At 36.7% G+C, this 23,416-nt stretch overlaps 1 protein-coding gene across 1 annotated transcript in view; it reads right to left on the bottom strand.

Annotated features, from left to right (window-relative positions):
• Positions 1-5,221: 5,221 nt before the first annotated feature.
• The window catches only part of IL1RAPL2 (interleukin 1 receptor accessory protein like 2), a 1,194,055-nt gene continuing 1,175,860 nt past the window's right edge, over positions 5,222-23,416 (bottom strand). The window contains exons 10-11 of the mRNA XM_070291065.1: positions 20,736-20,906; positions 5,222-8,000 (exon numbers count right to left, since the gene is read on the bottom strand). Coding sequence (XP_070147166.1) covers positions 7,303-8,000; positions 20,736-20,906 — 869 coding nt within the window. The 3' untranslated portion in view covers positions 5,222-7,302. The remainder of the gene's footprint in view (positions 8,001-20,735; positions 20,907-23,416) is intronic.

The following is a 23,416-nucleotide window of genomic DNA, read 5'->3' as shown; positions in this document are numbered from 1 at the left end:
GTATGATAATCTGTAGATCCATCCATGTTTCTGCAAATGGAATTATTTCATTTTTTATGGCTGAGAAATATTCCAGTATATGTGTATATATATACATTCCATTATACACACACACACACCCCCTACAGCTTCTGTTTCCATGCATCTGTTGATGTGCATTTAGATTGCTTCCATGTTTCCATGTCTTAACTATTGTAAATAGCACCACTATGAACATTGGGGTGGCTGTATCTTTTCTAATATCTTTTATAGGTTTTGAGAGTTCTGGATATATGCCCAGGAGTGGAATTACTGAATCAGGTGGTTATTCTGTTTTTAGATTTTTTAAGGAACATCTGTATGGTTTTCCATAGTGCCTGTACCAATTTACATTCCCACTAACAGTGTAGGAGGGTTCCCTTTTCTTCACATCCTCTCCAACTTTTATTGTTTGTAGATTTTTTAAATATAAATTTATTTATTTTAATTGGAGGTTAATTACTTTACAATATTGTATTGGTTTTTCCATACATCGTATTTTTTTGGTGATGGCCATTTGACTGCTGTAAGGTGATAACTCACTGTAGTTTTGATTTGGATTTATCTAATAAATAGCAATGATGAACATCTTTATATATGCCTGTTGTTCATCTGTATGTATTCTTTGGAGATATGTCTATTTAGGCCTGCCCATTTTTTGATGGTTTTGTTGTTGTTGTTAAGTTGTATGAACTGTTTTTATATTTTGGAAATTAAGTCCTGGTCAGTTGCAATGCTTGCAAATATTTTCTCCTAGTCTGTATATTGTCTTTTTGTTTATGGTTTCTTTTCCTGTGCAAAAGCTTTTAAGTTTGATTAGGTTCCATTTGTTTATTTTGCTTTTGTTTATATTGCCTTGGGAGACTGATGTCAATGGCACCCCACTCCAGTACTCTTGCATGGAAAATCCCATGGACAGAGGAGCCTGGTGGGCTGCAGTCCGTGGGGTTGCTAGGAGTCGGACATGACTGAGAGGCTTCACTTTCACTTTTCGTTTTCACGCATTGGAGAAGGAAATGGCAACCCACTCCACTGTTCTTGCCTCGAGAATCCCAGGGATGTGGGAGCCTGGTGGGCTGCCATCTATGGGGTCACACAGAGTCGGACAAGACTGAAGCAACTTGGCAGCAGCAGCAGCAGCAAGGAGACTGATGTAAGAAAATACTGCTATGATTTATGTGAAAGAATGTTTTACCTATGGTCTTGTATAGGAGTTTTATGTTATTATGCCTATATTTAAGTCTTAAAGCCATTCTGAGTTTATTTCTGGGCTCTCTATTCTGTTCTACTGATCTCTATGTTTGTTTTGGGGTTTTATGCCTATATCACTCTGTTTTGATAACTGTAGCTTTGTAGTATTGTCTAAACTCTGGAGGGGTTATGCTTCCAGCTTTTTTCTTTTTCCTCAGGGTTGCTTTGGCAATTCTGAGTCTTCTGTGATTCCATATACCTTTCAGGATTATTCTAGATATGTACAAAATTATAATGGGTAATTTGATAAGGACTGCAATAAATCTGTAGTTTTCTTTGGGTAGTATGTCTATTTTAACTATATTTTTTCTAATCCAAGAGCATGGGATATCTTTTCATTTTCTTGAATCATATTCTGTTTCTTTTATCAATATTTCATATTTCTCAGCGTATGTCTTTCATCTCCTTGGTTAGGTTTATTCCTAGGTATTTAATTTTTTGTGTTGTGATTTTAAATGCAATTTTTGTTTTACTTTCTCCTAATATTTTATTGTTAGTGTAAAGAAGTACAGTAAATTTCTATATATTAGTCTTATATCCTGCTTCCTGCTGAATCCATTTATCAGTTCTAACAGATTTTATATGGAACCTTTCCGTCAGTTCAGTCACTCAGTTGTGTCCAACTCTTTGTAACCCCATGGACTGTAGCATACCAGGCTTCCCTGTCCATCACCAACTCCCTGAACTTACTCAAACTCATGTCCATTGAGTCAGTGATGCCATCCAACCATCTCATCCTCTGTCAATCCCTTCTCCTCCTGCCTTCAATCTTCCCAGCATCAGGGTCTTTTCAAATGAGTCAGCTTTTCACATCAGGTGACCAAGGTATTGGAGTTTCAGCTTCAACATCAGTCCTTCCAATGAACACCCAGGACTGATCTCCTTTAGGATGGATTGATTGGATCTCCTTGCAGTCCAAGGGACTCTCAAGAGTCTTCTCCAACACCGCAGTTCAAAAGCATCAATTCTTCTGCACTCAGCATTCTTCATGGTCCAACTCTCACATCCATACATGACTACTGTAAAAACCATAGCTTTGACTAGATGGACCTTTGTTGGCAAAGTAATGTCTCTGCTTTTTAATGGAGTCTCTAGGGTTTTCTATACAGAGTATCATGTCATCAACATATAATGACAATTTTACCTCTTCCATTACTGTTTGGATACCTTTTATTTCTTTTTCTTGTCTGATTTGCCTTAGTTAGGAATTCCGATACAGTGTTGAATAGAACTGGTGAGAGTGCCCATCCTTGTCTTATTCCAGAATGTGGTTTGTCATAAATGAATTTTATGTTCCCACTACACCCACTATAGCAAGAGTTTTAATCATGAACTGTTATTGAATTTTATCAAATGCTTTTTCTGCACCTATGTGGTTTTTTTCCGTTTGTTGATTTGCATATGTTGAACCTTTCTTGTGACCCTGAAATGAATCCAATTTGATTGAGATGTGTGATGATTTTTATGTGTCATTTGATTTGATTTGCTAATATATTTTTAAGGATTTTTATTTCCATATTCATCAAAGATAATTTTTTTTTCTGTTTTAAAACTCATGGCAAACAACCCCAATCTCTGCCTCCTAGTTTCTCCTGATTGAATAACTTCAATGTCTTTAAGATCATATATATATATATATTTACTCCAAGATGAGGTGAAGAATTTAAATAGAATCAGAAGATAAGATATAAATGATCAAATTTCATCAATTTCTTCTTTAAGATTTTGTGATTATGCTCAGTGGAGTGAATGCAATTATTTGTTCTTCTAAATAAGGTTTGCTGATGTACTTTGCTTTTCCTAACAAATATTCTCCTACAAACACTTGAAGTTTATTCCAGTAGCAAATATACCTATTGTTGAGGGGTCTCTATTCTTGTCCTTATAGGGTGCTCAGTTAAGAAGGTAAGTTAAATACTCTAAAATAATTCCTTTGATACAGCTAAATTTCTTGATCCTTGGAGTCTTTACTGACTGTGTTTTTTTCTTCATTTTTTCACATCACCACATCCTGCCTATTCTTTATCCTCAGATTTGCTTTTTTGGGGAGTATCAAGAACACCATTCTCCATCTCATCATCTCACACATGGACTATGACAACAGCCCCTCAACTGGTCTCCCTGACACTTTTCCCCTCCATCTATTTCTTCTTACCAGATACATGTTCCAGAGATTCTCCCAGCCTTATTTTTTTTTATTATGCACTCACACAGACTTCTGTTCTTGCTAGCCAAATTTGCTCAGCAGCTAAATAAGACTTTCTTATTTTCCCCTCAGTCTTTATATATGCTGTCCTGCACATTTGGGAAATTGCCTTTTTTCACCTCTTGTTCCCCCTATTCCAAACTTACCTCTTACATAGTTCAAGACTGAATCACCCCACCTCACTTATAAGCGCTACATGTATATTGTTAATTGTTCTACTTGGACTGTATTTTGCAAATAACCTTTTCTTCCTGCATTTGATGTGTAAACTAATTGAGAACAGGGACTTCAGTTTAAAAAAAAAAAAAACCAAAACATTTCTGTTTTTCTTTTTGTAGCGGACAGTACATGGTGGGCACAATTGACTTTACTAATATCTGGGGAAATGTGCTTGATTAACTAGCAGTGAGCATTTGGAAAGATAAATTTTGATGGTTGCAGGTGATTTTGCAAGTTCTGATCTCACAATAATTAAACAGTGCTGAATAACTTTCTTAAATTGCCTATGGTTAATTTCAGTTCTAAAAAAGACAAATTTGATATGAAAGAGTTTGAAGTGAATTATTGCTTATCAAATATCCCCATATATTCATCAGAGTGCCTTAATGTTCAACACTGTGACCTCCTATCAAACATCTTAGAACAAAAGTGCATGAGTAATAGAGCAATTTGAGTCAAATAGTTTTCAAAATTAAATTCTCTCCCAGAAAAGAGCAACAATTTCAAGTGTTCAAACTTAACTGGACACTATGAAACTGTTTTCTGTCTTAACTTCACTCTCTGATTTTATCAGATCACTACCTCACCTTGGGAAATGACTATAAGGAGTGTAAAGATTTATACGTGCAATTTTCAGGATATTTCCCCCAGTCATTATTTAATTTTCTAGAAAATGCTTGGTGAAAGCCAACTAATTTATTTAAAAATAAAAACCTCTGGTTTCAAGCATTAACTGCCCTTTGGCATTTTATTTTTAAATAAATTAGTTGGCTTTCACCTAAGCCCTTCAAACCACCAAGAATGTTAGGGAATGTCCTCCTTTTTTCTTGCCATAATTTCCTTCCTTCTCACAAGCCATTTTCTATATTGTACAGAGTTATAGGATACGACTCATTTCCATGTGCTCTTGAAAATCCTCTATAAATTTCTTTCAGAGTCTCCATAGTTGTATTGGAGAACGTAGATTGCCAATCCTGCCACATGTCATCCTTTGTTAAATTGTAATGATGTACCTGTTGTCCATCCCCTGGTTATTATTAATGCAGTTTTCCTATGTATCTATTGTTTTCATGCATTTCTCATTTGTCTCATAGTTTGTGACATTTTCAGAATTTTCACCTTAAAATAGCCTCAGTTTTAAAAATTATGTATACTGTTGAAGGATGAGCTTTATAAATTTGTTATGAATGCATAGAAACTAGTTGCAGCAGTATTTTTCTAAATTTCCAAAATCCATTTCAGTGGAAAAATGAAAAGAAAAAGTTTCCCACTGTGAAAACAATTGGAAGAATGCAGCATGTTCTAGACTAAATACTTATTATGCCAATAAGGGTTATATCTTTTAAAAATTCTCGGATGAAAATTGAATTTTGAATTGCCATCTAGAAATAAATTTTTATAGATAGTGTACACATTGGTTCCTGAAAATGGTAGAAAAGGGTTCTTGTCAAGTTCCCTAACACAAGTGTGAATGCTCTGTTTTTGAGTACCTACTTGTAGTGAAAGGACACATTGTGGCCAGCCAACTCAAATTGCTACCCACGTTTAATCATTGTAAATAAAGGAAGCAGAGAGACCCATGTTATATTTTCAGAACTGGCATGCTCAATACAGAACTATTAGTTTAAAAATACCACTGAACATTCTATTTGAATTAATCTAGACTTCTGTGAAAAACAAAATAATAAAAAGTACAATTGGTCACTTAAACATATACTATTTCATGCAGGTTATTAACTTAGTAACTACACATATTAATAAAGAACAATGAGAGTAAATACAACTTTGTAACACTTGGCAAACAGTTCAGAATTGATAAATTTCCATTTTGAAATACCTATAGTTTCTACAGAAGCAAAATCACCTTTCTCAGTGGAAAAAAATGTATCTATGAAACACCTATGTGTTGAACATTACTTTTTAAAGGAGCAACTAATTGTCCCAGTGTGAAATGAACATATATCACTCCTAAGGTTTCATATACTGTTTGTGCATAATGCATTTTCCGAGCATCTGGATATAGATAAGCAACAGAAAAACAAGTACTCTGAACAAAACCCATGGATTATAGGGAATCAATCATGTAAAGAGGTTGAAATAACTAATAAAAACATATTACCTAATGTTCTCTTAAACATTTGTGTTTCACAGTTACCAGGACTGGGAAAATTCTTAATTATTACACACTGTGTACACTTGTCCTTGTTTATATTTGCCCCCAAACATGATGTAAGAACCATAAGCAAAATGCCAGAATGAACCTTAATTAATTGACCCCCACAGTAATCTTTGTGGACAGCACACCAAAGTTCATTGGAAATAACACAAAGAAGTAATTCACAATAAATACTAGAATAGGGGCACATTCCTTACAGCAAATCCATAAGATTTTAGAATATTCACAGGGATTTTCTGATATGGTACAATCACAGTCACAATGTGAGGGTAAAGAAGTTTAGTCTATAAAATATACTCTTTGAAGCACCAAGAACAGAGATACTTCTGAAGGAGCCTTGCACACATGGCCAAGCAGATATTGTGTATATTCAGAACAGTCAGTTTCACAACTACCTTTCAGATGAGAATCATTGCAATTGCTTCTCAACCACTAGTAAACTTGAATCATTTAGCACTTCATCTGTGAATATTGTTGTCACTTGTTTTCTACTGCTGACACTTGCAGTCAATATTTATTTCAATTCAGACTCCAACGGTATTGCAAAAAAGGAAGATGTGAGCATCTTCATGTATAACTTATAGCAAGTCAAGAGATCATTTGGAAAAAAATCCAAATCTGAATTTGTTAGCAAACAATAAAATGCCTAACTTAAAATGTGTTTTCAAATTTGTAAAACTTTGTTAATAGGGTAAAAAGCTGTAAGGTTTGTTCAACGTCATTCTAAAAGAGCTAACAGCCTATCTATTCATTTGCTTAAGAAATGCACGTTGTTTACCTACCTACCAGTTTGCCTACAGAAAATGTGCTTGCCTAATAAAACTAAAAGCTGTCATCATGCACTGTTGATTTAGTATACAGAAGTTGTCCATTATGTTGAAGAAGTTCTAAACGTATCAACCACATTTTTCTCTTAACTGATCTTTCTCTACATACAATCTTCCAGTTGGGATGTTTCAACACTTCTTTCTTGATAACTCCTGATTTTCAGTTACTCTATAGAAGTTCTCGTTTCCTCTTAAACTTAGTTCAGAATTTTCAAATTCAATTAAAGTCTTTAATTTTTTCTTCTTTCAAATACTATGTGAATACTGAAATATTCATAAATATGGAGAATATAGCTTACCTACCAAACTTGCAGTCTAAGCAGTATCATAAAATCTACTCTAAAACAATAGAATTTAAAATGTTTTTCTTTTAAGGAAGAAATCAAAACTGTACATTGGAACAAGGTACTATACTACAAAAGCAGGTCCTTCTATCCCCCCCACTATTCTGGAAATGTAAACAAAAATTAGATACAAAAGTGATTTCTGTGCGGTTTTCTTTGAACACTTTTTCAGCACCTCAATGTTATTAGGTGTACTTTTTGCTTGGTATAGGAGAAATTTTGTATGCACACATAGCTGTTCAGAAGACTGCAGATTTTCCACTACCAAATATCACTGGTGAAGCTATACTCTTTGGATGATAAAGGTAGCAGGGAACTGTTCCTATGAAATTCCTGGTTATCTTTCAGGGTGTTGTTAAGGGGTAGCTGTCCATTGAGTAGTGTCAGAGGCAGGTTACAGTAAGTGTGGTGGTTGCCTAAGGAAGGTACTGGCAAGGTGGTGGTTGGCATCTCCTGTTTATAACCTCTGCAACAATGCCTCATTTGCATCGAATCTGAATGGTGGAAATCTGGGAGATCAGCTTGAGATGACACCAGAGAGGCCGAGGTATTGGTCATGGCAATAGAGGGTATAGGCTGGAGCTCTCCAAAGAGTCCTTGTTCTGCAGAGTCCAGAACATGGCACCGAGAAAGCATTTCTTTTCTCTTGGTGGGCATTTCATATACTAAGTGCTTCCAAAACTTAGAATTTAATTTGCTGCTCTTGGGTCCCTTCCACTTGATCAGGGACAGAACTTTGATGCTGCGTTTTAGTGATTCCACCTCCTGGCAATTCACCTTTCCTTTTAATTCTGTACATTCAATCAAAATCACTTTGATTTCTCCACTGACTAGCATATTATGGAGTCTGCTTTCCAATTCGAAAATACTCCATCCTCGTCTGAGAATATAGTCTGGAGTTAGCACGATAATAAGTCTTCTGCTTTGCTCAACACATCTTGTGAGATCTTCAACGTAGGCTACAAATCACAGAAAGAGAGAAAGAGTAAAACAAAGACATTCCCAGTCTTTAAAGCAGTAGGTTTGCATTCTAGTATAGCAAAGATCCAGTCTTTCACTAAGGTACATCATCTTTTCTTTTCTTGTAGTGCACACTCAGAAAGCTCATTACCAAAAAAAAATAAAAATAAAAAAATAAAAAATTCTAATACTTTTCTTTCCCCTCACCATTACTTACAGTGTTTTAGCTAATATAAACTGACTTCTTCAGAGCTTAGGTGTATTTCAGTTATTTTTATTTACTGAATCATTGAATTCAAGACAAGCCTTCAGGCTAGTACTCTAAGTGAACAATCTGCGGGTTGATGAAGAGAGAAATGGAGCCTTTTAATGAAGGTCACTGTATTTATGGCTTTGGTTTGCTTTTCCTCCAGTTTCCAACTACTAAACAACTAAGGGGGTCTATGTACATAATTTATATGTATTACATTATACTTCAAAGATAATTATGAGAGAGATGGTGGAAAATCTCTCCTAAAATCATAGCTTGTTTCTCAGAATATTTTCTGTTATTTGCAACCTTAGAGTCTCCATTTTGTTCTTCAAATATGGAGATAGGGAAGTGGTGTGTGTGTGCCCATGAGTTTAATTTGAACCAGCTGCTCTTTGTTTAGAGGAGGAGTGAGGGGTGGAGTTGGAGAATGGGGGATGGTGTGGAATGATCAGTATAGGAGAAGGAGTCTATGAGCTGAGAAGTCTTTGCTCCACTTTGTGGGAAAATTCTGAAAGTAAGGTGAATAAGTTATGGTCTTTTCCCAGTAGAAACGCACTCAACTAACTCTAGGTTTGTTTATCCCATGGGATAATCCTTTTGCAACCAGGCTTCCCAAAGCCTTATCCGCCAAAAAGGGAAACACACACATGTGTTAACAAATGGAGACTTGGACACAGGTGCTGTAAGAGCGAGCTGTCTTTACTAAGCAGAGCACGAGGCCTTGTCTAATGTACAGTGCCCTCTAGCAGAAGCAGTGCTTACAGAAGCATAGCAACATTTGTCACTACAAATCTGCCCAAGGTCACAGACCGCTTTCAGGCTGTCACGCCCAGTACATAATGTGGGGCCACCAAGCAGTTCAGTGCAAGTCACTTGAAAAGAGAAACTTATTTTACAGATGCATATTTTTACAGATGATTTCTCTTTCCCAGGGTTTTCTTTCTACCGTTTGGCAGCAAGAACACTTTCACAAGTGAAAAAGAGCAAACTCTCTCTACACCCTACAGATAAACAACTTTTTGAGAGGCACACAGAGAATTGCCCATTTAACAGATTGTTGTTAACTGCTGTTTTGCTTTTGACTTAATACATTACAGGACTTTCTCATGCACTAGTTACAGAGACTGTATGTGAGGTGATAAGGCAACTTCTAAGTGGGAAGGGAACCCCTGAAGAATTTTATTAAAATTAACCCCTTCAGAATTTTATTTTAGAGGTTAAGTTTTTAAAAAACAGCATTGAAATCTGCACAAAGCAAAAATGAAAACAAAACAAAAACACCACATAAGTAGCAATGGGGAATTTATCACTCTGTCATTTGGAGAACTGGTGAAACAATGGAAGGAAAGGTAGAAAGTTTCAACAGAGTGGAAAAATATTATCCCAATGTATCAACAGCTCTGACTCTTCATTTTCTTCCTTTCTTTCTGCTCCCAAAAAGAAAGAAGTTATGTGGGAAGCTTCATCATTAGAAGTTGAATCTGTAAGATACAGTAAAATAAACTATCATGCATCTTTCCCATTATTCTTTTCACCTTTCCTCCAAACAAAGCAAAAACCCAAGCCAGAATCATGGTATAAGTGCAGGAGTCCATGAAAACACAATTTTACCAGATTATGTATGAGTTCATTGTTATTTTTACAGAATTCTTTACAAAATGATTTCCTGAGGGGTTATCCCAAGTAGTATTCTGCCCTCATTAATTGTAGCTTTACATTTAATTCTTAAAAATTTCTCTGTACAAACTTTGTCATAGCACATTTGTCACAGAAATGATACCTATATAAACAACACTATTTCTATGTGTTGGGATGTAGCTTAATTTACTTTTTAACTATACTTTAAAAAACAAAGGTAAAGCTATACAGATTTCTATCTCCTTAAAGAAAATGGCAGCTCAAGCATTCACAGTCATAAGAGAAACAATACACTCACACACTAATAAATTTGATTGGGATGTCATGGGCTTTGACTGTGGGCTTCCCAGGTGGCTCAGTGGTAAGGAACCTGCCTGCCAATGCAGGAGACGCAAGAGGCGAGGATTCAATCCCTGGGTTGGGAAGAACCCCTAGGGAAGGAAATGGCAACCTACTCTAGTATTCTTGCCTGGAAAATCCCATGGACAGAGGAGCCTCAGGGGCTACAGTCCATGGGGTCGCAAAGAGTCCCCAGAAATAACTGAGCACACTCGCACATAGACACAAGTTTTGGCTTTATTATCCTTTTTCTCTTTTGGGGGAGGGAACAGGATACAATTTTTGCCCCATTAATATGGTTCTTCCCCTTCACTTGTCTATTATACTTTGCTATTTGACAGTTAAGCAGAATGCAACATTTAGGGCTTGAGGGGCTTCTTTGAGATTAATTAGGCAGAACTTGCATTTGCCCCCAGAAGGAATGCCTGTCAAGAGGAATCCCACTACACTCAGCTGCACGGGGTGTGAGTGTTGAAGGGAACCTTGGAGAGAGGGAGTGGTCCCTTTCTCCAGCATACTACACTGGCTCTGCTTATCCTGGCAAAGCCTAGTGGAGAGTTGAGGCAACCATCCAGATAATTCCAGCTGAAAACCTGCTCTGGAAGAAAAAAAGGTCTGAATTATCCTGGTTTGCCCTATATATACATTAATCATATGCCCTGGAGTCAGTCAGTCAGTACATCTAAATTTTCCCTGGGTAGACACAGCCCAAGTGTCCCAAAGAAAACACAAGCCACTTTCTTGGGCCCCGAATTTCGTGTTCCATTTCACTTGGTGAAAAACCAAGTGGAAGTTTTCAGATGTGAAGCCCACATTTCACTTCTTGGGATGCTGATCAGTGGCTGGGCAGCAATCTCAATATTTGAAAGCAGTTGGGGAGGTGCCTCTAAGAGCTGTCTGGCTCTAAAGAAAAGAAGGAGAAACTGGGCCCTCACTTCCATATTCTGGCCTGCTCTCTCTGTTTTTCTATGTTTTTTCTTTTTCTCACCCATTTGCTCCTCTTTCTTTCACCCTTTCATTTTCTTTCCTTTTCCTGTCCTGTCTCTCCTGTCCTTTTACCTCCCTCTTTGCCTTTTTTGTCAATTCCCCTTCTTACTCTCCCTTCCTCTTTTGCTTACCTCTCTTTGCCCTGTTTCTCCCTTCCTTCCTTAATCTTTGCTTTCTGTATCTTTGTCTTTGGGAAAAACAAACAAGGAACTAGACATCATGAAAGGAATACTAAATTAGCAAGGGACCCAACAGGTAGAGTTAACAATATTTTTTACTCGCTAATCTTTATCCAGGGAGTTGTTGCTGGTTCCTATGCATTAAGTATACAAAAGAATTTTCCCCAACCCCTGGAGTTGCATGTCTGCATCCAATGACTGTGAAGTGGAGCCTGATCCATTAGGACCATGCCCTGTTTTTGTATGGCCTGTGAGCTAAGAATGATTTTTTAAAACATTTTACAGGGTTAAAAAAAATAAGAATATGATGCAACAGAGACCATATATGACCCACAAAGCCTAAAATATTTATTCTGTGAGCCTTTACAGAGAAAGGTTGCCACCCCTAAATTAGAGACCAATCAGGATGTTTAGGTTTGGAAAAGTTCCAAATAAACTAAGCAGAAAACAGGTATCAAATTAAGGCATTGCTGGCCCTCAGCTAGTGTAGTCCCTGACAGGCAGTGGTGTTTGCCATGGTAGGGCTGTGGTTTCGTGTGAGACATGCTAGAATCCTTCAGGAGCCATTTAAAAAAGTTTCTTACCATGAAGAGATAATGAAGAAAAATTTTTTTTTAATTCCTAAATTCACAGCACACACAAATACTTGCTGAATCTTGCCCTGACTTGTTCAGGCAAATTTAGCAACCAAGTAGCAGGAATCCCTTAAAAGACTATTTTTTCCACGTAAAAATATAAAACATCCCTTAAATGAAAGAACATTATTTCTTTGCAAATTTTGAAGTAACTTAACAATGACAGAATAAACTATGGGTGGCTGTGTCTGACAGCCTTCTGCTTCTCTAAACAAGGCTATGAAACCACAGTAGATATGAAACAAAGCTATTACACTTAACCTATTTGTGATCTTCACAATTTTGTAAAGAAAAAAATGGGCAGTTGTATAAACCAAAATTCCAGTGTATTTAGAAAAGTCGAATTCAATCTACAAAAGTTGAAAACAGGACACTTATAATCAAAGCAAAAAAGTAAACTGAAAGAAGAAATAAAAGTACAAAATAGAATCAGGAAGAATATAATGGCAGCCCCAAGAAGTTTCTTTTAATGGGGTGTGTATACTTTTCCCAAAGAACTCAGTACTCCTAAATGCCAGGCTTTAAATCTACTCTGGATATAGGCAGAAGCACAAGGAGAAAACACTCTTATGCATAAATTTCTATGTGGTCTTGCTACTACCTACTATCCATTTGATTTATCAAACTAATTAATTATAAATTATTTTTGTGCTGACACTGCTGCTTATGTCAGAATCATTATCGGGGGTAGTAGGCATATTAAAAATTAAAAGACAAGTACTTAGTCTATAGGTAAAAGCAAATTTATTACTTAGTTTCAAACAATAGAAGCTTGGTAGGCTTATACTCACAGCTATGTATATCCAAAATCAGTTAAACAGACAAATCATTAGGGTGAGATAGGATGTGTCAAAATTGATAATATTCTACTAATTTTAGTGAATACTACATAACAAATAGCTGTCAGCAATGACATTTATTAAATCTATAGATTCATATATCAAAACTTAAAAACAAGACAGTTTCTGACTGTCACTGAGATGGATCCACTCCTGTAACTGGTGGGGAGAAACCAGCAAAAATAATACAGGTTTCACATGTATCAAAGAACAAAATGCATTATTCAGCTCTATATATTTGGAAAAAGTTATTAGACCTCTGGTATAAACAGAGGCATACAGTGAGGTACTTTATAATGTAGTCTCACTGAAAATACTACCTACATTTAAAATAATGATGCTTAATACTAACTTATTGAAAGAGTTACACAGGTTGACAACCTCACTCTTTATCTTGGCTGATGTGAAAACTTTCGGGTCTTGCTTCTGCCTCTGGCAGATGTAAGAATCTGTCTGTGTTGTCTGCCACAGAGATTGAGGCTACAAATTTTTTTATTTAGCCAGGTGTGTGTGAGGGGAGCAGGGGGCTTTCTAAACAGTGTGTAATATTACTTGCCCTACAAAAACCTTCCCTGCCCCCTCCTCCAAGTCCTTGACTTGATAGCTCATAGTTCATAGGGATAAAATTATTTTTGGCAGGATTCTTGTTTTCTATTGACTATTGTAAGGGTTCTAATTGATTTTGCTTAGTAAGCTGATCAACAGTTAACATGGATTTGTTGAGTCCTTGTGAGTGCAGGAAACCATGATGTATTTAGTTTTGACTTTGGAAGCTGCATTTTTGGTAATGAATCCTTTGCTTTTGCATTTCATCAATGGATGGACAGGAAGGGATGATGGTGGGCAGAATCTACTCTGGAATGTTGTCCATATTTCTGAATTGTTATGCTTTTCTCTTTACCTCTTCACTGAGAATAGAGGTAGGTAATGGAACACCTTCAGAGAATACTGAAAGAAAGAAAATGTGGAGACTAGCAAACAAAGAGAGTCTGCAAAATGTCCTTCCCCTCCTTTTCTCTTTTACCCTCATGCCCTAAAATCTGTAGATTTGTCATTCGAATCAGTGCAGTCTTGATAAATATGGAAAAAGACAACTTGCTGCTTATATAGTATTTTCTGTGGTTCCTTTGGTACTTAAGACAATTTTATCTTGGTCTTCAACTCTTTTTTTAAGGTGTCTGTTATCTGTGCTTCCCCAAAAGTAGGTGCTCTGTTTCAAATTCTACACAACAGAGGCTTCCTTTACCTCAAACTTTGAATGAAAAACCTCAGTCCATTGACCACAGTACTTTGCTGATCATATTGGATACAGTTTACAGTTCTCTCTCTCTAGACTCTAACATGAAGGGGTTGGTGGGCATATATAATTTTATTCCATGTGAGTAAATTGTATACAATGTGTTAAATTTCTATGATTGTGTATTTCACCTCTGCCTCACACTTTTTAGGTCACAGACATCAGATTGCCTGGAAAAGGATTTTATTACTCCCCAAGGACAATTTGCTTGAATGATGTCCAATATGTCCAGCTATTAGAGAAACTATTGGCAATGAGTAGTTACAAATCCATGTACAAAAATTTTTTTGCATGCCTCACTTCAGAAGCGACTAGGGATCATCTGACACCAGATGTATTCTCCAGTCATTTGTCATTTCAATGTCAGCACAATCACATGGCCATTAAAAAACTGAAGATTCGAATAGTGAGGAAGGTCTAGAAAATGCAAGAATGTAATCAGACATAATCATTTTTACCTTAAATTACTGAAGGAGTCCTAGGATTCTTGAGTGAGAGAAACAGAAAATTGGGCATGAAAAAAAATGGAAAGACAATTTGATATTTGAAGCCAAATTCCTAAATATAATTTCAACAGACGTGGCTGATCAACCATATGCCTGATAATATTTTTCATTCACTAATGTCTTTCTCTGGTGAAATAATGCAGGAATAACTCACATAGAGATCCCCATAGTCTTCCTATGGGTAGAAGAGGAAACAGCTAAAAGCTTTTGAAAGGCTTTTTTCTCTTTCATGTCCACTTAATCATCTATAGATTTTTCTAAAGCTTCAGCCAGAACTAGCTCAGTTTATAATTGTTTTTAAGTATTTCACATGTACTGTTAAGGATCCTGCTCACTTTCTCTTAAAAGGCAAACAAAAGCTACAGGATTTGGTTGCTTCTACTTTTAGTCTTAGAATGCTATTTTCTCCATTTGATCAGTTAAAAAACTTTTATATTTTTATGTTTTCTAAGCTCTGCAGAAACAGAGATAAGATGGACTCAAAAGCCTAAATGGTACTCATCCAAAAATGTCCCCAATCTCAGAATCTCAACTGCACAGCTGGGTTCTGTTGGTCACATGTCAGCTTCAGAGCACATCTGTTCATTCCTAAAGGATCCACTAGGCCCCATGAACACAATGTGCTCTGTGTATAGTACTTTACACCACAAAACCCAGCAGCTGCACGGGTGAGAAAATCTCTACTTCTCAAGTTTGTGTCTCTAGGCAGTTTGAGTAGGGTGTTTTCTATCTGGCTTTCTTTCGGTTGCCTGTCACTTCTGACATTCAGATGCCTGTTGGCAACAAAGTTGCTTTTGCTATTCTACTACAGATGTTTCTAGCCTGGGAAGAGACAGACCAAACTTTTACTGGAAAGTAGGAATTCTTGCCACATTCAGGCACCAAACCTGAGAAAACATAAGGAAGATTCTGGTCACAGGCTCAAGAATGGAAAGGTAGGTCACTGCCAGGAAAATAATGTCCAGATCTAAAGACTTCTAGTTTTAGCATTTAGGAAAAATATTTGTGCCAGATCTTCCCATCTGTGATGGTTCATGATGGCCAAGGGACACTTCCCTAGTAGGGCATGCGAGGAGGGTACAGTTACATACACCTCACCTTGGAAAGCGACATCTTTACATTCAAGCTTCCTGAGAACTCATGGTCACATGTGTGGGAGGTGGGGAGGAGCGGGGGAGGGGGAGATAAGGTAAGGGAGACACATTCACGTACTTTTGAAACCATATGCATTGGAGAGATTTGTGTGTTGATGAGGTTGACTTGAAATAGCATGAGGGTGGTGAAAAAGAAACTGAAGATACATCAAAAATGAAGGTGTTAAACATGAATGGGTTTGTGTAAAAAAATTCATTAGTTTGATTCATAGAAAATTATTGTTGTAGGTCAAGAATGATATTATGAAGTCTGCTTTTATAATCCTCAAAGGCCTCAGTGCTGGTTTTTAGAGGAAGGAGCAGTCTTGGGGCAACATGTTTTAAATGAGATGTGAGGGACAAACACAGCTTATAATATTGTAACTAGTGCCCCCCCACAGGAATGTGGCTATATTTATATAGCATAACCTGTTAGATCTGTACCAATGGCTGTGACTACAGACCATAGAAGCTTCTTTAATAACACATATACACTAAGTCCAAAATGTTCTACTCTGTCATTCATGTGTAAATCAAGTATATTATTCATATACTTCATTGACTTCCTGAACGCGTGCTAAAAATGCCAAGGAAAAACTCGTTAATCGTGACATGGTGACTGCTCAGCCAGCTCTGAAATGTTGATGGAAAGGAAAAATTGTCAAAGGGCCTTTTTAAGAACTTCTGCAGGTTACACTCGCAAATCGGAATTCAGAGAACATGAATTTTCTCATTCAGGAAGGAAGGATTAAAATCAAACACCCTCCAGTGGTTGCATCTGAAAACTGCATAGTTGTCCCTTACTTGTAAAAGCAGCCTTCCTATGTACCACTGAGTACCCAGGATCCAACTCCCTGCTTAGTTTAATTGTTGTATCATCTCAAAAAATTAAAATGATCTTCTATGGACTATAAAATCTCTCTTCATCCTAATAACATCATCTTGGGTATTTTTATATTACGTTCTTTAAATGCCAGGATAAATAAGGCAACAATCTCCTATTATCCTTTATGTTGTCTATTACAGTCCTCAATTAAAATCTTGTACTTTCATGCTAGGAAGTACGACTTGTATAAGCCTCACATCCCATGGTCAAGGAGGACATTCAGGCCTGTGTATGATACACCAAAACAACTAATCAATTTCGCCAGTCAACTAGCTGACTCTTTGAGGTATAAACTATTCTACCACCTGTTTGGCTAAATTAACACAGCACGTTGATTCTATTGACCTGTCAAGTTATCAAAATAAACTGAGAGAATGAAGAAAACACAATTTGCAGATGTATCTCTCTTGCTCTCATGATCTCACTCTGGGTCTCATGGGTCTCAGTTGGACCCATGCACACTAGGTGCTGCTTTATATAATAAGCAAGCGTCCTCGATTGAGTCTCAGGTAAAGTGGTTCACCTGTGTTCCAAGTTGTCCCTATTTCTTTTCCTGATGTGCACAGTGTTGAAGTATTGCTTTCTGGGTCAGAAGAAACATAATCAAAGTTGACATGTTCAGACATGAAGGGTGACATTTTTAAGTCACTTAGTGGGGTTGATAAAGACTGTCTATTGTGGTGCCAACAAATTTGTAATACAATAAGGCAGAAATTGAATCCACACTGAATCCTACTGAAGGTGACTCGGCATAGAATATAAATTCCACTTTGGTAATGCTATTATCTGAGTACAATTTAGGACACTATCTAAAAATTGATGTTGCAGAATTTTGATAGTTAACGAGATGCTCTTGGCAAAAAATGCAAAAAAAATACATAGTAATCTAATGAATTAAACAAAAAATACTAAAGGGATATTTTTGATACTTCACTAATGATAAACCTCAACCTCTTGTAGGTATTCTTTCTAATATCTGAAAAAAATACACATTAGGACTGAGAGTATTCCTGTGAATTACATTTTCTTTCAGCAGAAAGCTCCTTTTTAGCTTTCTTTTTTTTTCTTTTTTTTATTTATTTTTTTAATTTTATTTTTTTATTTATTTATTTTTTTAATTTTAAAATCTTTAATTCTTACATGCATTCTCAAACATGAACCCCCCTCCCACCTCCCTCCCCATAACATCTTTCTGGGTCATCCCCATGCATCAGCCCCAAGCATGCTGCATCCTGCGTCAGACATAGACTGGCTTTCTTATTCACTTGTTTTAAAGGCCTTTCAAGATACTGTCATGAAAATATTAAAACTTTTATTTATTTCATTTCCTCTTGTCTTATACCAACACTATTAAAAAAATCAGCAAGCATCTATTTAGCATCTACTGAGCTCAGGTATTTTGTTAGATTATAACAGGGGTATATAGATGAATGAGAGACAGTCCTTGCCCTCATGGAGCTTATGATCTCACTGAGAAGATAAGACATACATACGTATAAAGCTACATATAAAAACAATACAAAATATCACAGGAATACAAAATTTATAGTCAAGCAAGTGATTATACACCATGTACTCTAGAGTTAGAGAAATCATTATGGAGTTTTCACAGAGGCAGTGATATGGAGAGGATAAATAGGATTTGTAAAGGTATAGAAGACTAACATGAACAAAAGCATTGCAAGGACATACCATGTACATGAAAGGCATAGTTTGGCTAGAGTAGGGGAATGGGTAAGGGAAATGGGTAAGGGAAATGGCAGGAGAAAAATTTAGGAGATAAATCTGAGCTGGCACTAGACTGTAGAAGTGTTTAGCTAAGGGTTAGTAGATTTAATCCTGTAAGAAATGGTGAAGTATGTAAGATAGTTGAAAAGGGGAGAGACATGATGAAGGAGGTATACATATTAGTGGGACTAGATGGATGAGAGGAAAAATAGGCAAGGCAAGGAGTAATAGACATTGAGGAATGAGTTGATTAGGGCCTATACTAGAATGGTGGAAGTCATCATGGAAAAGATACAAATGGACACTGGATTTGGGAGAGAGATACCAAAGAATCAAAAATAACTCTGAGGTATCAGCATGTTCCTTGGGGCTCAATCAATGCAGAACTGGCATTTCAAGTCATGAAAATGAAGGCAATTACAGTAAGAAAAGAGGTGAGGACTAAGGCAAGAAATCTGAGGAAGTCTCACATTTGTTGAAAGTAGTGTACCAGTAAATATTGTCTGGTTTCTTCCCATGAATGTGTAAGTGTGCATACTCACGTGCAAACCCAAACATATATAGAAATATATGCACACTGAGAAAAAGTGATGAACAACCGAAACTCAGTTGTTTCAATTTGTTTCTTGCCAGTTAGTGATCATGGTGGACTTCTGGTCACTGGAATTAACATTACTGAGGAATAAATAATGATCTAGAGGAGAGAGAACCAAATAGATCTAGGTTCTCATTTCATCTCTACCATTTGCCAGCTGACTGATACTGGACTTCTTTCAGGTCTTATTTCCTCATCTGTAAGATGAAGATAATAGTGCCTGCTCTTAAGGATGGAGTGAAACAATGTATCTAAAAATATTCCATATACAGTCAAGTACTGAAAATATAAGCTTTTTAATTTTGTTATCCCTTGTGTATAAATTACCATATTCTGATTTATGGTTACAGTTTACTTTCCTTTTCCCAGGGATGTTCATATACACATGCAAACTAATTCTAGCACTTTTAGTTTCCTGCAATGACATTTTAAGCTCTTTGAGGGTACGGGCCATATCTTTTCTGTATTTATCTTATACTACCATGTACAATACTCTGAACAGTAAAAGGAAAAAAGTATATTTTTTACTTGAACCTGAATTTATTCTGAAAGCTCAAATATAACTTTCAATATGTAGCATAACTGAAAAGTGGCACTCAAGCCCTCCCCATAGTCTAGAACTTCTTAAAAAGAATTTAAATACACAGTGAGGTGCCATGCCCCATGGCCTCATACACATTTTAAAATTTTATTTATTTATTTTTTAATTGGAGGATAATTGCTTTACAACCTTGTGTTGGTTTCTTCCAAACGTCAACATGAATCAGCCATAGGTATCTGTATGCCCTCTCCCCTTTGACCTCCCTCCCACCTCCCACCCTATCCCACCCATCTTGGGTGTGTCCCTGCATCATACAGCAAATTTCCACTGCCTATCTGATTTGACGCGTGGTCATATATATGTTTCAATGTTACTCTCTAAATTTGTCCCACTCTCTCCTTCCCCCTCTGTGTCCACAAGTCTGTCCTCTATGTCTGCATCTCCATTGCTGCCAAGCAGATAGGTTCATCAGTACCGTCTTTCTAGACTCCATGTATATGAGTTAATATATGATATTTGTTTTTTCTTTCTGACTTACTTCACTCTGTATAATATCTACCATATTAGAACTGAGTCAAATGTATTCCTTTTAATGGCCAATATTCCATTGTGTATATGTACCACAGCTTCTTTTTCCATTCATCTATTGATGGACATCGAGGTTGCTTCCATGTGCTAGCTTTTGTAAATAGTGCTGCAGTGAACATTTGGGTACATGTGTCTTTCAGTTATGTTTTTTTTAAGTGGATTTTTCTGTAAATCTGGAAATGAGTATCAAGTCTTAAATTCAGAGCTATTAGTGACAGTGATTGTAGGTATAAGTAGAAACACAATAACAGATCAGTTTTGGAACTGAAATGCATTGAAAATCTGAAATGCAAAAAAATGATCTGACTTATGCAACTTTAAAGGATCTTCACTTTTCTAAGAGCACTAAGGCAATATAATAAAATATACAACTAAATCACAATTTTAAATCCATACCTAAAATATAGGTGAGAGTGCCTTTAAAAATTTTTGGATGCTAGAAAGTCATAACACAGGCATTGGGGAAAATTTTGAATTTAATAAAATCTCCTGTAAGAAAAATCTAAATACTTGGCTCTGACATTTGAAGTCTCCATATAACTTCTTAAGTGAAACCAAACTTTTAAAATACAGAACTCAAAAGTACTTACTTCCACTTGGAATTAGGTCCCTTTCTGGGATGAATAGTTTATATCCATAGTGTTTTTCCAGCACATCTGGCAGTATTTCAAGAGCAAATTGCTCTTCTTCAGGGTTGTCACAGTCTAAAGTATCTTGGTCCACTTTTGTGTAAGAGAGATAGGCATCATATTCCTTGTTGTCTTAGATACAAAGAAAAACAAAAGGGTTGTATGTATGATTAGCAGGCTCTCTTTCGGGACTAAATATCTGTAATAATTAACAGGCTAGAATAAGCAGTTTAATTAATAACCATCATTAACAATTAGAAAAAATAAGTCATATGCCATGCCGTAAGAAACCTAATACATTTCAACACAATCCAGTTATAGTCACGGGATATGAATTGAAATTGCTATGCAATGGGCAACATATAGTTTTCACAGAATAAAAGAGAATTATTCGTCACTTTTGTTGTGATTAGCTCAGTGTGTTTGAATGAAGGACTACATAGACCAAGATCATGACTCCTAACTCTTGCTGTGCAAGTTGGCTTGGCTCTGTTACTTGGTCACAGACTGTACCTTGTTTGCACAAATATGTGTAAGAGATCCAAAAGAGGCTGGGCCTGAAGTGTGGAAGATCGAAATAATCCAGCCTCACTCCTGGAGACTCTACTAGCAACGCCTGCCATGCTTCCAGTTGGTTACTGTCGTCATCCTCATATACAAAATGCAGTTCATTACCCAATATTAGAGACAGCAGCTGGGCTTTATACAAGTGCATTGCCTGTTATTCTTGTTCAATCCATGGCCAACTAATTTGATACAAACTTCCAAAGAGGCCTTTGTTGAAAAATATACATCCTTCCAATATTGCCAAATTAGGTTTTTCCTTCACCCGTTTAGTCAGAGTTAACTGCTTTAAGAATGTATTTTTTCTTCCTTTGCTGTATTGGCTCAGAGCCAGTCTCCCCAAAGAGAAAATGTGTATGTGTATGCGTGTGTATACACACACAGAGTTTTTCCCTGATTTTATTAATGAATACAGCCCCTCAAAGTCCCCGCTGGTTTTAGAAGGGACACACCGAAAAAGTTATAGTGGTTTATATTTTTTTTATTTTTTATTTTTTTCTTCCATTTATAGTGGTTTTTAAAATTCCTTTATTTATACGTGTTCCCCATCCTGAACCTCTGCAAAACCAATACAATATTGTAAAGTAATTAACCTCCAATTAAAATAAATAAATTTATATTAAAAAATAAAATTCCCTTATTTATAGAAAAATTTTTCATGTGGTGAGTCTAGACTCATATGGAACTATTAGTATTTAGTAACTATTAAACCTAGTTACTTGCAAATAATTTTAAAAGACCAGAAAAAATTTCAGATTTTGTTTCTAAAGCATAGAAATATTTTCCATTAAAACAGACCTGATTAGACTATAGTTAAAACCTGACCAAAATATACCTTACAGAATGAAGCAGCCACTCATTTTCCTTATACCATTTATAATTTGGTTCTAACTGCTGAAAGAGGTATACATGATAGGCACATAAGGAGATATAAATATCCTATGTGTTCCAAGGTGGCTCAGTGGTAAAGAATTTGCCTGCCAGTGTAGAAGACTTGGGTTCAATCCCTGGATTGGGGAGATCCCCTGGAGAGGGAAATGACAACCCACTCCAGTATTCTTGCCTGGAGAATCCTATGGACAGAGGAGCCTTGCGGGCTATGGTCCATGGGGTTGCAAAAGTGTTGGACCTGATTTAGAGACCAAACAATAACAACAAATACCCTATGGTAAGAAGCACACAGGACCCCTATGACTATTGTAGTGATAACTGAGTCAGGATTATATTGTTCTAATTCTAGTAAGGTTCCAGGCTTCACTACCCCCACATGAAAGGAACTCTGGTTATTATGTTAAGATGGTGCTTGAAGCCAGGAGGCTTCCCTTTAGCCTGTTCTCTAGCTAGAAAAGACTCGTGTGAGCCTTGGTTGGGTTACTTGATTGCTTAGGAACACACGCACATGGAGGACTGCCCCAGTAGTTGAGATCACTTGGCTTACAAATGAGGCACATTCCACTGTTATGCATAAAACACCACTTGGAAGCGAGAATGTTCACAAGCAATGCTAATGTAAGAACCTCCTGGTAATCCTAGCACCTCTGCCCCTGTTCCAATCAGGCTCAGGATGCACCTGCAGGCCCTTGACTGTCTCCAGCTATAATTACTCACCTGGGACTGAGAGTTGCCGATGATACACAGCTGGAAGAATAAAATAGGCCAAAGGACAAACAGATCCATTTCTACGAGCAGAATATATTTCATCTTTCTTGATAGATGGTGTTGCTGCCTCAAACTCCATAATGTCAGACTAGACCCTAGTTTCCTCTGACTTTGATAACTCTAACTCACAAACCTCTCGAAATTCAACTACTTATTAATTCATTCAACAATGTTTTTTGTTGGGCATCTACTATGAGCTAGCCATCCGCTATGACTACCTGACTCTTTTACCCATCTGGCCAGAACTTCTAGACTCTTAACCCATTGTTTGTCCAGACTATGATGATTTGCACTCCAGCTATGCCTAATCTCCATATTCTTGGTCCTATCCTTATTTGCTTCATCTATATACTAATATAGGTGGTGTTTTTGTTGTTTAGTTACTAAGCCATGTCCAATTCTTTGAGACCCTATGGACT

This window comes from Ovis canadensis, chromosome X, assembly GCF_042477335.2.
Source record: "Ovis canadensis isolate MfBH-ARS-UI-01 breed Bighorn chromosome X, ARS-UI_OviCan_v2, whole genome shotgun sequence".
NCBI classification, from domain to species: Eukaryota; Metazoa; Chordata; class Mammalia; order Artiodactyla; family Bovidae; genus Ovis; species Ovis canadensis.
Note: the sequence above shows the minus strand (reverse complement) of the source record. Positions and strands in the feature narration are given on the sequence as shown.